Here is a 13030-nt window from a genome sequence, read left to right as displayed (position 1 = left end):
TCTAATAGGTAAGGCAAACCCTAGAGATTTGGACTTAATTGCCAGCCTCCTGAGGATTTAAATAAGTCTCCTATGCTTTGCTCATATGATAGAGCCAAGAATCACTGATCATTCTTTGTCACCTAGGGAATTCTTCTAAAGTGTTACAGGAAGTTGTGAGACATCTGGCCTGGAATAAGAAAAGTGTCAGGTTAAACAAATCTACACAGAGACAAGAATGTGACCAGAATCACGTGATGGTGGCTCACAGCTCTAATTCTAGCTACTCAGGAGGCTGTGATCCAAGGGTCTTGGTTCCAAGCCAGTCTAGGGAAGGAAAGTCCATGAAACTCTTATCTGCAACTAAGCTTTGGAGCTTTTGTTCGAGTGGTAGACCATTAGCCTTGAGCAAAAACAAACAAACTAAGGGACAGTGCTGAGGTCCTGAGTTCAAGTACACACACACACACACACACACACACACACACACAATTTCCCCAATCCACATTAAACAAATATACAATAGTAAGTATATAATAAGTGTTGGAGCAGTTTCCACGTTTGAAAACTAGCTGAGTTATTTGCTATAAATATTATGCATGAATTGAGTATTGTTTTCATTCAGTCAAAATGAGTCAATAGAGGGACAGTCCTGCTCGTAGAACCACGCTAGGTATTTGGTACCACAGTGAGGGGTGGGGTTGGTCTACCTGTTCTGAGACTCAGATTTGAGTAAGCGAGCTCATCTTTGCCTAGCCCACAGGTAAGCTCTTGTCTAGCTGGCTCTTGTCTAGTTGGCACATGAGCATACCAGAGATGAAGAGGTACCCTGTGAGAATGCACCAACCCCAACCAAACTTCTTGGAGAGTCAGACATTTACACTGTGCTGTTTAAACATTGCTGACTTAAAAGATGCGATTTGCCCTTTGTTTCCCCCAAAAGGTCATTGCTTTATTTGTTTGTCTGTAAAGAAGGAAGAAAGGCAGAGTGATTTAGAGAGGCCTGTCCTGCCCTCCCTGGTTAGCTAGTCCAAGTTTCGGGAAGGCTCCTGGTTCATCTTCTCTTTACCACAGCTCTTTGTCTGCTTAGCCACCACCTTTCTTTACCTTCCCCAAACAACTGGTGCCAGCCTCTCCCCATCAGAACCCAGCATCCCACAATCCCCTCACAGCTTTATGTGCTTGCCACTGGCATTCACGATTTCATGATTGCATATTCTCTAAGCCACTGTGAGGAGTTGTGGTCAGTCAGTAGCTGTTGACCCAAGGTCAATGGCTCTGTGAATTCTAGCTCTAAATCTCCCATATCGTGTAGGTAGGGGCCATGTCTAACTTTTCCTTCTCAGACCTGCTCCTGCTGTAATGAAAGGATCCGACTGTATTGTAAACTCTCTATGAATCACTAGGAAACATTGTCAAAGTGTAGACACAGGTTCGGAACATGTGGGGTATGCCTGGGATTTCCTACAAGTTTAACAAGCTCCCGTGTGGCTCTGAGCCGCTGGTGCACACACAGAATCCTGTGAGTGGCAGGCATTCCACTCAGAACGCCCCGTGTCGACCTCAGCTGAGAGCTGTCTGCTTTCAAGGTAACAGCACGCACATAATCCCAGCTCAAGGCGAACATTGATATGCCCGTGTGTGGGGGGGTGTTTAACTTGTGATTTTAAATGATCCCATAGGCATGGAGGAATACGGTGGATAAAACTAGCTTGCTTGTTGTTCTTCCAATTCTGAAGTTGCAGAGATTCAGGTGACAAAAGCAAGTGTAATCGAAACATTGCAGTCTTACTTAGACACCTAAATAATAAAAATCCATTTGCATGGCAACATGGAGTTCTCAGTGACATTTAATAGGTCCATGATTTAACTGAAATAAACTAAATTCATCCTCCCAGTGATACTTGAAAATGAGTTTTGCACAGAGCAGGCTGCATTAAATATACCACACATGCCAGTATGCTCATGGGGAAACAGATAAAGATTCACTTAAAATTTCAAGGATGGAGCTCAGGTAATATGCTACCTTAATGCACCTAGAAATCTCATATTTGGGAAATTTAATAATAAATGAATAATTAATATGTACCAGGCTTGTTTCTAAACTCTCTGCCTGGAATACTCATTTAACATCAACAAACTCCATTGGGGAAAATACTATTGAAGGAAATAAGATAAATCTGTATCCCTCTTATTTTACAGATGAGAAAATTTAGCTAGAGAAATATTGAAAACTGCACAAATTCAGATCTAAATGCATAAAATTATAATAGCTAGCCTGTGTGGCCTAATTCTTAGCTCACAATTCAACCACCACTTCATCTGTCTGCCTGCAGATTGTAGTCCACAAAAACCATGGTTCAGCCCATTTAAATTCCCTATTTAGGAATTCTCTCAGTTCCATGAAGTTGCCCCTATGCAAAGAACAGACATGGGTCTTAAGTAAGGAAGCTGTCCTCTTACTTAGAATCTTGGATGGTACCCATTAACTACCATATCACATAAACCTGCATGTACCTAGAAGTTGACATTGTCCACAGGTTATATAATAAGAAAATAATATTAGCATCTCTATTCTACAACTCTGATACAAAATTATATATTCAATGTAGTTGATAAGAACCCTTTCAAATCTTCTGCAAACAATTTGATGGTGCCAATCCTGGGGGTTAATTCAAGACTTGGCACTGGCCTAGAGGTTTTGTTGCATAAGGCTAGAACTCTACCACTTGAGCTACACTCCACTCTCAGATTTTCGATGATTAATTGGATATAAGAGTAACCTGGACTTGACTGCTTAGTCTGGCGAAAACAAAAACCTCACAAACAAAAAAAGAAACATAAAGAACAACAACAACAAAACCCCCATTTTATCTACTAGGTGAAAATGCACATGAGGGTATCTATCTCCTATTTTACCTACTAGGTGAAAATGCACATGAGGGTACAAAATTATATATTGTTTATTTGACTGCTTTTAGGAAATAAATAAATCCGTATCATTTTTCTTCATAGAACATATTAAAATATGTTCAAGATCATTTATAGCATGTTATCATCATCTTCCATAATTTTTAGAAAACTATTAACACAAAACCAGTGCTTCTGAATGAGTCTACCAGAAACAATGTTGGATGTCTCAAAGATTGACAAAGAAGAAACCGTGTAGCCTATTAAAATGAGACTCTCACCTTACAAATGTGTCCTTGGAAAAATGATCAAAATTCACTAGTAGACGCATTACACTATATGTAAAAGGATCTGGAAAAATCCACCCAACTTCTTAAAATTCATGAGACTTTAAAGCTATCACCCAGCCTAAGAGAGGTGTAAACAGTAAAAAAAAAAAAATCTATTTCACAGAAATAAGAAGCTTATTTTAAGTTTGCCTTGGAAACTGAGTTCTCCTATGTAAGTCCTAAAGATTTTTTTATTTCATTTATATCAAAGATTATTTTAGAAGGTATTTAATTCGGATCATTCTGTGTTATTGCTCCATAAGCTATCTGTAAAATTATTTTGAATATGCATGCCTGCTATTTTTTCCAAATAACTGACTACAAAAATCATGCATATAGTATATATATATATATATATAGATAGATAGATAGATAGATAGATAGATAAACAAGGAAGAGTAAGTCTCATCTATCCGTGAAAGAATTGCATTAGTATATTTAGTTAAGTGGTAGCTGTTATCTGATGGAGGGTGCATGATTGAGACATCATGAAGCTTTTCTTTCTGAGTTTCATGTGCACAGAAAAATCCCACGTTTCTTTGAGAGATTAAATACACTATTGAACTGAGAGAGGCATTTGTGTTTCACATTTCTAATGAGAACAGATTTTTTTTTAAGTGATTTGGAAAATAGAGCAAGAGCTCTAACAAATGGTTGAAATGATAGGACACAGTAATCCATTCGTGTTGAAGCAGTGACCCCCTTCCATGCCTCATGGCACGTAAGTCCTTCATAATGGTAACGAATTATCTTTGCGAGCACCACTACGGCTCTTGGCAGAGACCAACGTCTCCCAGCCCTGGGTCCTGGGCCCAGCCTGGAGCAACCATCTAGCAATGGATTTGGACATGCTCTGCCATTTGTTAATTTGGAAAACATGTCAGTAACTTGCCCAGATTTAACTTTTTTTCTAAGTTCCTCACTTCATGAGAAAATAGTCAGATATGTACAATTAAGTAAGTTGAGGCACAATGAAAAATCATCATTACAGACCAATACCTAAAAACTCCAGTAGATTTTTGCAAAGATCCTGACTCAGGTATGTTTGAGAAGTTCAAGGGAATGTTAACACTGAAGAATTTATATAGGATTCTTATTTTAGGGAACGTAGTCTATAAATGTCTGTATTATAATGCAAATATAGTTTTTCTTATTCATGGTTTCTTAGTCTTCGTTATGCTTGTAAATCAAAAGAAAATGGTGTAAGGTCTCTTTGTTTTCCTTTTTGTGCCAATTATTGGGGCTTGAACTCAGAACCTGTATATATTCTCCCTTACTCTACTGCTCCAGGCTGGTGGTGCTCTACTGTCTGAGCCACAACTCTGTTTCTGGCTTTTTGCTGATTACATGGAGATGAAACTCTCATAGACTTCCTTGCACAGGCTGGCACTAAGAGGTGATCTTCAGATCTCAGACTCTTGAGTAGCTAGCATAATCCACTGGATCTAGGCTTTACAAATTTGGAAATGTGACATTTCTCCAAACCTGAAATTCTTAATATCAAATAAAATACCAAATCAAAGATAAAGCTAAAATTACATAAAAATAGATGGTTTGTTATAGTATTTACCAAATAAATAAAATACAATTTTTATTTATTTTAACTAAAAAATTAAACATTTTATTTTTATTAAAAATTTTACTACAAATTTTACTACAGATTTTACTTAAATATTTTACTTAGTTTTACTTACTATTTTAAATTTATTTATTAACAATTTAATAAATAAATTCTTACGTCATTGCTCCAGTATTTTTTGAAATTTAATTTGAAAAGTATTTCATTTAATATTTACTTTCATTTAATTTTATTTAAATTTTTTATTTAAATTCATGCCTTAGCAAAAATCTACTCGATTTTTTAATTTAATGCAATGTTTCATGGACTTTTTGGGTTTTTTTTTTTGGTGGACTGTGGGCCTTGAACTTGGCCTGGGCGCTGTCCCTGAATTCTTCAGCTCAAGGCTACCACCCTACCCTTGAGCCAAGCCCCACTTTCCCATTTTCTACAGGTTAATTGGAGATAAGAGTCTCAGGTCCTTTTGTGCTTGTGCTGGCTTTTAACCTTGTTCCTCAGATCTCAGTCTCCTTCCATGGACTTTGATAAGAAAGTTTAGAGAGAAAAATTTCTTTCTCTACTAGAGAGGAAATCCGAAGACAATACCAAGAACTATACAAATTAGTTGTGGAAAGTATATGCAATCTATCTATACTTGTGTTTTATTACAAAGGAAATTCTAAAGAGAAGGGATTGCCCTCTGTGTCAAGAATGTATCCAAGGTTGTATTTTTCTCAATATTATCAGAGATGAGAACATTTGGCTAGTTACATTTTTTCAATTCCAATCTATCTATATTGAATTTTTTTGAAGATCTCATTTCATTTCAGCATACAAGATTACTGACTTTAAGTTCTTATGAGAGTGTAATTCTCATCGATGTGACTTTGCCTTAGTTTATTTTAATATAGTATACAGTGATGACAAGACAACTCAGGATACTCATGTGGGAATTTAAGATATAAAATTAGTATATCTATTTCTAGCAGTTAAAGATAGGATAGCCATGAACACTGGATAAGAATAATATTCAATAGCCAGGCACAGGTGTCTCATACCTATAATCCTAGATACTCAGAGGCTAAAATCTGAGGGTCATAGTCTGAAGCCAGCTTAGACAGGAAAGTCCGTGAGACTCTTTATTTCCAATAAATTACTCAAAAATAAAAAGCTACAAGTGTCACTGTGGCTAAAGTGGTAGACCTCTAGCCTTGAGAATAAGAAGCTCAGGAACAGCACAGGCTCTGAGTTCAAATCCTAAGATTGGCCCACACATAATAATAAAACAACAATAGCAACAACAATAATAAGGTTGAATTTACATTACCACACATTGTGCTCAAGTTCTCAGAAATTATAGAACAGCAAAAAAGGCACTCTCAGAACTACATTCACTTGCAAATTTGAAATTGTCTGAATCTTTTTACCTTAACAGAATGTATCCCTGAGAAGGCTATTTGATCTTTGTCAGAATTTTCTTTTAGTACATTAAAATAAAATGTATGTTGAATTACCACTTTTTTTTTTCTTTTCTGCGAGTCCTGGGGCTTGAACTCTGGGTGCCTACACTCTGTCCCCGAGCTTCTTTTTAAGTCATAGCACCACTCCTGTGTTTTTCTGAGTAGTTGATTAGAGATAAGAGTTTCGCAGACTTTCCTGCCTAGTCTGGCTTGGAACTGGATTCTCAGATCTCAGCCTCCTGAGTAACTAGGATTACAGCTAGCACCTGGCTCTGAATTATCACTTTTAATGAACTATAGCCTAAGTCGTACATTTGTTGATATTGTTAACGATAAATTTTAATCACTTTATACTTAATAATACAGAGCTATAAAGTACTCAAGAACTTTCAGAAGTTAATGAACTTTCAGAAGTTTAGAACACAAAGCCATGAACTATTATTTGTGGTAGTAAGGGTTAAAACATCAATACTACAGAATACTAAATATATAATAGATTCATTACGGTAGGCATATTGGCAATTGTGTACTTTGCAATATTTATATCTCACCTCAAACTTGTTTTCATTTTTAAAATTTCATAATTAATACTAAATTCAGTTTTTTTCTAGAAATAGTCTCTGCCACTTCTCAGCACACAGCACACTGATTTTTAATGAGGAACATAAGATGTAAAAGAAGAAACCTTGAAGACCAAAAAGGTTGAAGATAATAGAAACACGCATTGTCATAAACCCAGGCCTGCTTCATAATATGCCAGAACAAACTTATCTCCCTTGTAGTATATACCACTGAAAGAATCCAAGTTATCCTGGACAAAGATGCCTTTCTTAGCTTTAGCAGTTTCTCTCTCTACATCAGTCATGCTGTGAATCACTTTGACTGTTGAGGACCTGAGAAAGTAAATTGAAGTTCCAATACCTTTTGACCACTATCTTAGCACATCCAGAAAGGAGGAGACTTGGGTATTTTTTATTTTTGAAGTGAAGACTACAAAAACAGGAGGAAGTTTGGAGACATGACTTTCAGCCCCTGGGATAATTTATCAGCATGCTAATCTGCTGTTAGGATAGGAAGCCACAATAGGTAAGAGAGCAATGCAACTTTTCTGGGAGGATTATGGGATTCAAACCTTGATTATTATTCGCAGTTAGTTGGTCTCCTGTGTGGTTGGCTGGCTACTTAGTCCCTTAGTGTCCTTGTCTCTCTCTCTATTAGACTATAAGGAGAGAGACTTTTCTATTTTACTATTATTTTTACTATAAACTGCCTTTCTGGAGACTGGAACCAATCTAAAATATAGTTCTCAAAGTTGGCCATATGGAAAGAATCACTTGGAAAGCTTTAAAGCCCCTAAGTCCCTGCTACACTTTAAACCAATTCAACATGAATCTGAGGGTTAGGACATAAGCAACCATATGTTCTAAAGCTCTGCAGATGAATCCATTGTCTATCCAGTGTTGAGAGTCACTGTTCTATAAATTATGCCTGAGGTGTGAATGCTTTTAATTATGAGATAAAGATTTCTACTAACAGGCATTTTCTCAACTGCTTTGCTTCCTAAGTTACACACTCTAGTACATAAACATTCTCTGGTACAATTATAGCTTGAGAGGAGTTATTTCTAAAATACTACTTGGAAAGACACCTGTCATATTACTGGAGCAAAATATCCTTATTTCACATATTACTATCATTAGACCCTGCTGGAGAAATGACCAGCCAAGGTACAAATTCTAAAGTGGAGACTCACTAAAATTACTTGGATTGTTCTAGAAATATCCAGTACTCTAATTCTGTAAAGGTTACAATTTCAAAAGCAAATCATTTCTTCCTGGTCCTTAGCTTTCTCTTCTTTAGCCTGCACTTTGACTTTTTGTTTAATATGATGAGTTTTATTTGATTTTGGTTATAGTCAAACTAACATAGACACCAAATTTAACATGAGTCAAACTGACCAAATTTAACATTAAAGGATGCATTCAAATGCTGTTCAATAGAATTGAGACAATTTATGAATACATGAATAAAAGTTTGTATTCCTTCATGGTCAAAGAGAAATTTAAGTCTGTCATAAGGATTTGAACTACTATCACACTAGGGACAAATCATTTTATTAGTAAACATCCTACTTGTCATATTCTTTTCTATCTAATAAATATCTTATTCCAACTGAAGGTATCTGGCTTAAAAATACTTACCAGTATCATTATTTATACCGTTTGCTAGCAAAACTTTGATCTCATGCTGGACATGCTGAGCATTTATGTTCTTTAAAACTTCAGGTGATATAAATACTAGATTGAAATTTATCACTCTATGCAATAAATAGAAATCACAGTCTCAGAAAAAGGCTCTCAAACATGATAATAAATAATTTTTCTGTGGCTGGGATAGATAAATATTGGCAGCTACATATAGCTGAAAGAATGAGGAATGCGAGGACATGGGTACTTTACCACTGGAAATGCCTGGCTATTGTCAAATATTTCCACCTCTGTTCTGCATCTGTTCAATTTATTTCTAACCAAGACTCACCCAGATGTTTCCATCTTGATGATAAGGCTTCCAGTTCCTGCCGGTATCACTGTAGAGCACTCGGTACTGGGTCACCCAATCGGAGCTGCTGTATCTTCCTTGAGTTGCTATGGCGCTGAGTTGCTTCCGATGTCCAAAGTCAACTTGAAGCCATTGATAATGGTCACTGTCGGATGGGGACCATCCTCCAGCACCTGAAGTGGGAAGACACAGAGAGGAACAAGAGTAGTTCAAGTTGAACTTGTACACTTGAAAGTGGATTCTTTTTACATACCTAATTGGCGTTGGCAGTGCTGTATTTTTCTGATATATTATGAAGTGTCCTTTATAGATGCCATTGGGACTTCAACTAATATTCTTCCAGCTGGGTAACATTGATTCTTTAACCTCTTTATGGTGTAATTATGTGCTCATTTTCTCCTGAGCAAATGTCTTCATAATTCCTCAATTAGATCTTATTAGCACATGTCAAAGTCTAATTGGCTGAGGGTTGATCAATTTACCATGAACTCTTTAGCTAAAATCACTAGAAAAAATATGTAACTCATTCCCTTCCCTCACATAAGATTTTTGTTTTGTAGCAATTTATAAATTAAATAAAAACCAATTATAAGCAGCTCTCAAATATGTTTTGCTTAAGAAGTTGAATCTAAGGATTATTAGCACTATATTTCTTAAAATAAAGGTTAATCTTACATTAAAGTCCTGAATCCAGGAGAAGTACACAGGAATTCATGCAGTGTTTACCAACTAAGAGAAACAGAGCAAATGTCTCTTGATAACCATAATTCTAAGAAAGTAATTTGAGTTACTACAATGAAAGATCCTTTAGTAAAGTATGACCAATTAACAAATCATAAGAATGAAAAATGTGTTCTAGAGAAATGATACTAATGGAACAAAGACACTCAATTTCTAGTTACATTTAATTATTGTTGCAGATAAATGAGAATATGTGGCATGATTTCCACTGGGAGATGGTATCCTTTTGAAGGTCAGTTCAGTGATTAATGGAAAAACAATGATTGAAAAATATTCAACAAAGAATTCAGTGTAAAGTGTGACACCATATATATATATGTATATATATATATATACCATGTTTTAAAAAGAGAACTCAAAAGCTGGAAACTATTCTATGAAAATGATCATAATAAAATCATGCTGTAAGCAATTACAGATATGTCATTCATTTAACTGGTTTATATGGTTCACTTTTTCTTGTGGTCAGTCATAAGTAAATAAGATTTCTAAACAATTAGAAAACTATAAAAAGAAATCTGTAAAACTGGGTGTAGATCACAGGCAAAGCCCAGTCCACATGAGTAAATGATGTAAGACCTTGGCTTGGACTTTGGGCAGAATTCACTTTCTAGTTCAGGACCCAGAGGACAAGTATCACTGAGGTGGACAGGTCAGAGTTCAGAGCTACTAAGAAAGCTAGAAACTGTAGGACAGAGTCCCAGTAAGGGAGGAGCTGTGAACAAAGAGATGAGAAACATTCTCAGGGACTACCCAAATCAACACTTTCCGCACACTGGATCACTGCTATGCTGTGATTGGCAGATCAAGATGCCACAAGATTGGGGGGGAGGAGGGAAAATGGAACAAAAACCAGACATTGCACAAGGCCGGGTCAATTTGATTTCAGCCTAGGTGGGTGTGAGGGGCCTTGATGAACTGTGCAATCATTCAGTAGACATCCCAGAAAAAGGAAAAAAAAATGTGATCTAATGAATAAGGTCCCTTCTGTATATAACTGAACAAAAACTTTGGTGGAAAAGGTCAATCTGACCTACCAATTAGCTTCTTACTCAAACAAAAGCCAGTAATCAAGGCCATGAAAGTTTAGACACTAACCATGATTCCATAGTGTTCAGAGTTACGTTAAAAGAAAAAAAATTAGGGGAGGGAAAGGAGGACAAAAACATGAGAAGGGGTATCAAGGTTCAAGAAGAAATGGACCCACTCTACATTATCCCGATGATAAAATACAATAAAAAATCATTAGACCACTGAAAACGCAGAACCATGTGACTAAATAACAAAAATGGATCCAGTAAATAACAGGAAGGATGGAATTAGCAGACCAAGACCCTAAAACAGGGATTTCAAATTAATTCTACAACTAACAAACATAATATTTTATAAGAAAGTGCAATATCTTAATAGAGATAAGAAAATAATACAGAGTAAAACCTTAAAATGATAACCTGGTCTAGAAAAATAGCAAATAGGCATTATAGCAGACTATCAACCTTGCTTTGAACTTGAGTTTGAAACTCAGACTGTTCATATGACCATGTTCTTGGTAGGTAGAGTTACTGCTGTGTGTAATCTCCAAGTAAGGATTTTTGTCCTTCTGCAATGTCTATTTCCTATAGTCCAATATTATCCACTCCCTGTTTTCTAGATTCAATTAAAATTGCAGGGTTGTCTCAGGTCAGCTTGGAGGATAACCATATATTCCATTATCAGGAGATAATAGACATTTTCTTCCTTGTTAGACATACAGTTCCCAAAAGAAATATAAGTCAATTTGCATAGCAAAGTTCTATCTATATCTGTTTAATTGTATCTATGTGTTTCCAAAGCTATAGAATAATTTTGTGAAGCCAACAAGTAATTAGGAAAATAAGGGGAATAGTGGAATTATGTCCAAATTGTTAGTGAAATTTCTAATATTTTTCCTTATTGCCTTACTAATGAATACTCCAAAGTAACATTTTTCTTCTGTTATCCACTTTTTAATGCATTTTTGGTAAGTAGGCAATTAAAACAGATAGCCTCTTAGTCTCATTTATTTGTTGCATAGCTTTTAGCTTTTAAAACAATAGAATTTATTGCCAATTTTAAAGGAAGCTAATTCTAAAAGCAAAGAAATATAAGTAAAAGTTTACTTTTTCCAAGATGTGTGTGTTTCTGTGTGTGTGTGTGTGTGTATGTCAAATTACGAGGAACTTTTGTGGGAGAGAAAATGTTAGCCTTGTACCAAGAGCATTGTGGATCCATCAATGAAATGTTTCCTTTTTCCCTATCAAGCATAGAGTTTGAAGACGTTGATTAGCTTGTTCATTTGGCTTGTGATGTTCCTAACCTCTATCAATCTAAAATTAATAAAAAGGCAGTGTCTTACACAAGCAGCTCTGGGAAATAGCATGGGAGAAGTATAGTGTTCCCATGGTGTAGTCAGTGCTTAGTGGTGAGAAGGAATTGAAGAAGAAATGGAAAACAGGAGACGGGGAGACATTGACATTGGATGGGCATATAATATTAGTTTGAAAGGGAGCATAAGATGTACACACCAGGGTTTGCACTCAGGATCCTGCATAAGATGTTGTTTTAAATTTAGAGGTCATAGATCCAAAATTACATAAGTACAAAATGAGTGTTTTAGTGTAGTGTCTCAAAAGATGTGTCCTTACTACAGAATTTTCTCTCTAATAAACAATGAGAATGCTATTCCTTTAGTTTCCTGTCTCTCAGTTTATCTGTTCTCCTCTCTCTTAACACTGATGTGTGTGTGTGTGTGTGTGTGTGTGTGTGTGTGTGTGTGTGCATGCACCTGCATGCGAAAGGTGTATGTCTAAGTGCATGCTTATTTGTTTTGTAAAGATGCATGGAATTCGTATTCTAGCTATTTATTCTATCACAGATACTTGCATAATTACCTTACAAGAAGGAATCTGGAAAAACATGTGACACTCAAACCTTAGGATGAAATGGATGCTTGGAGGTCGGGTGATAGCTACTCTTGCTTTGCTGTTTGTAAATCAGCGTCACTGATTGAAGAGAGGACAGAGGTGGAACAAAAGAGGGTGAGATGTCCCTCCTGGAGACCTGAGTCTCCACAGTGGGGCCTGAGTCAACACAGCGCTTAGGCTCAGGTGGTCAGTGTGACACCACCACAGACTGTCCTGAGAGTTTAGATTCAAGTAAGATAGCAAAATAAGAAAAAAAACAATCAGGGTCGGGAGTTTTGCCTAGTGGTTAAAGTGCTTGCCTAGCATGCACGAGGACCCGGGTTCGATTCCTTGGTACCACATATATAGAAAAAGCTGGAAGTGGTGCTGAGGCTCAAGTGGTAGAGCTCTAGCCTTGAGAAAGTCCAAGGAGAGTGCTCAGGCCCTGAGCTCAAGCCCAGGACTGGCAAAAAAAAAAAAAAAAGAAAAGAAAAGAAAAAAAGCAATCAATTAAGAAGAGAAGTTCCTTTAAAAACTGAGAGAAATGTGTATCAGATGAAAGGAATAAATTGA

General features: G+C 36.4%; 1 protein-coding gene across 1 annotated transcript in view; it reads right to left on the bottom strand.

Moving 5' to 3' along the window:
- Positions 1-13030, bottom strand: part of Cntnap2 (contactin associated protein 2) — a 1438942-nt gene that overhangs the window by 956489 nt on the left and 469423 nt on the right. The window contains exon 3 of the mRNA XM_090332259.1: positions 8775-8968. Coding sequence (XP_090188385.1) covers positions 8775-8968 — 194 coding nt within the window. The remainder of the gene's footprint in view (positions 1-8774; positions 8969-13030) is intronic.

The sequence above is a fragment of the Megascapheus bottae genome, chromosome 5 (genome assembly GCF_031878675.1).
Source record: "Megascapheus bottae isolate mThoBot1 chromosome 5, mThoBot2.hap1, whole genome shotgun sequence".
In the NCBI taxonomy this organism is placed as follows: Eukaryota; Metazoa; Chordata; class Mammalia; order Rodentia; family Geomyidae; genus Megascapheus; species Megascapheus bottae.
Note: the sequence above shows the minus strand (reverse complement) of the source record. Positions and strands in the feature narration are given on the sequence as shown.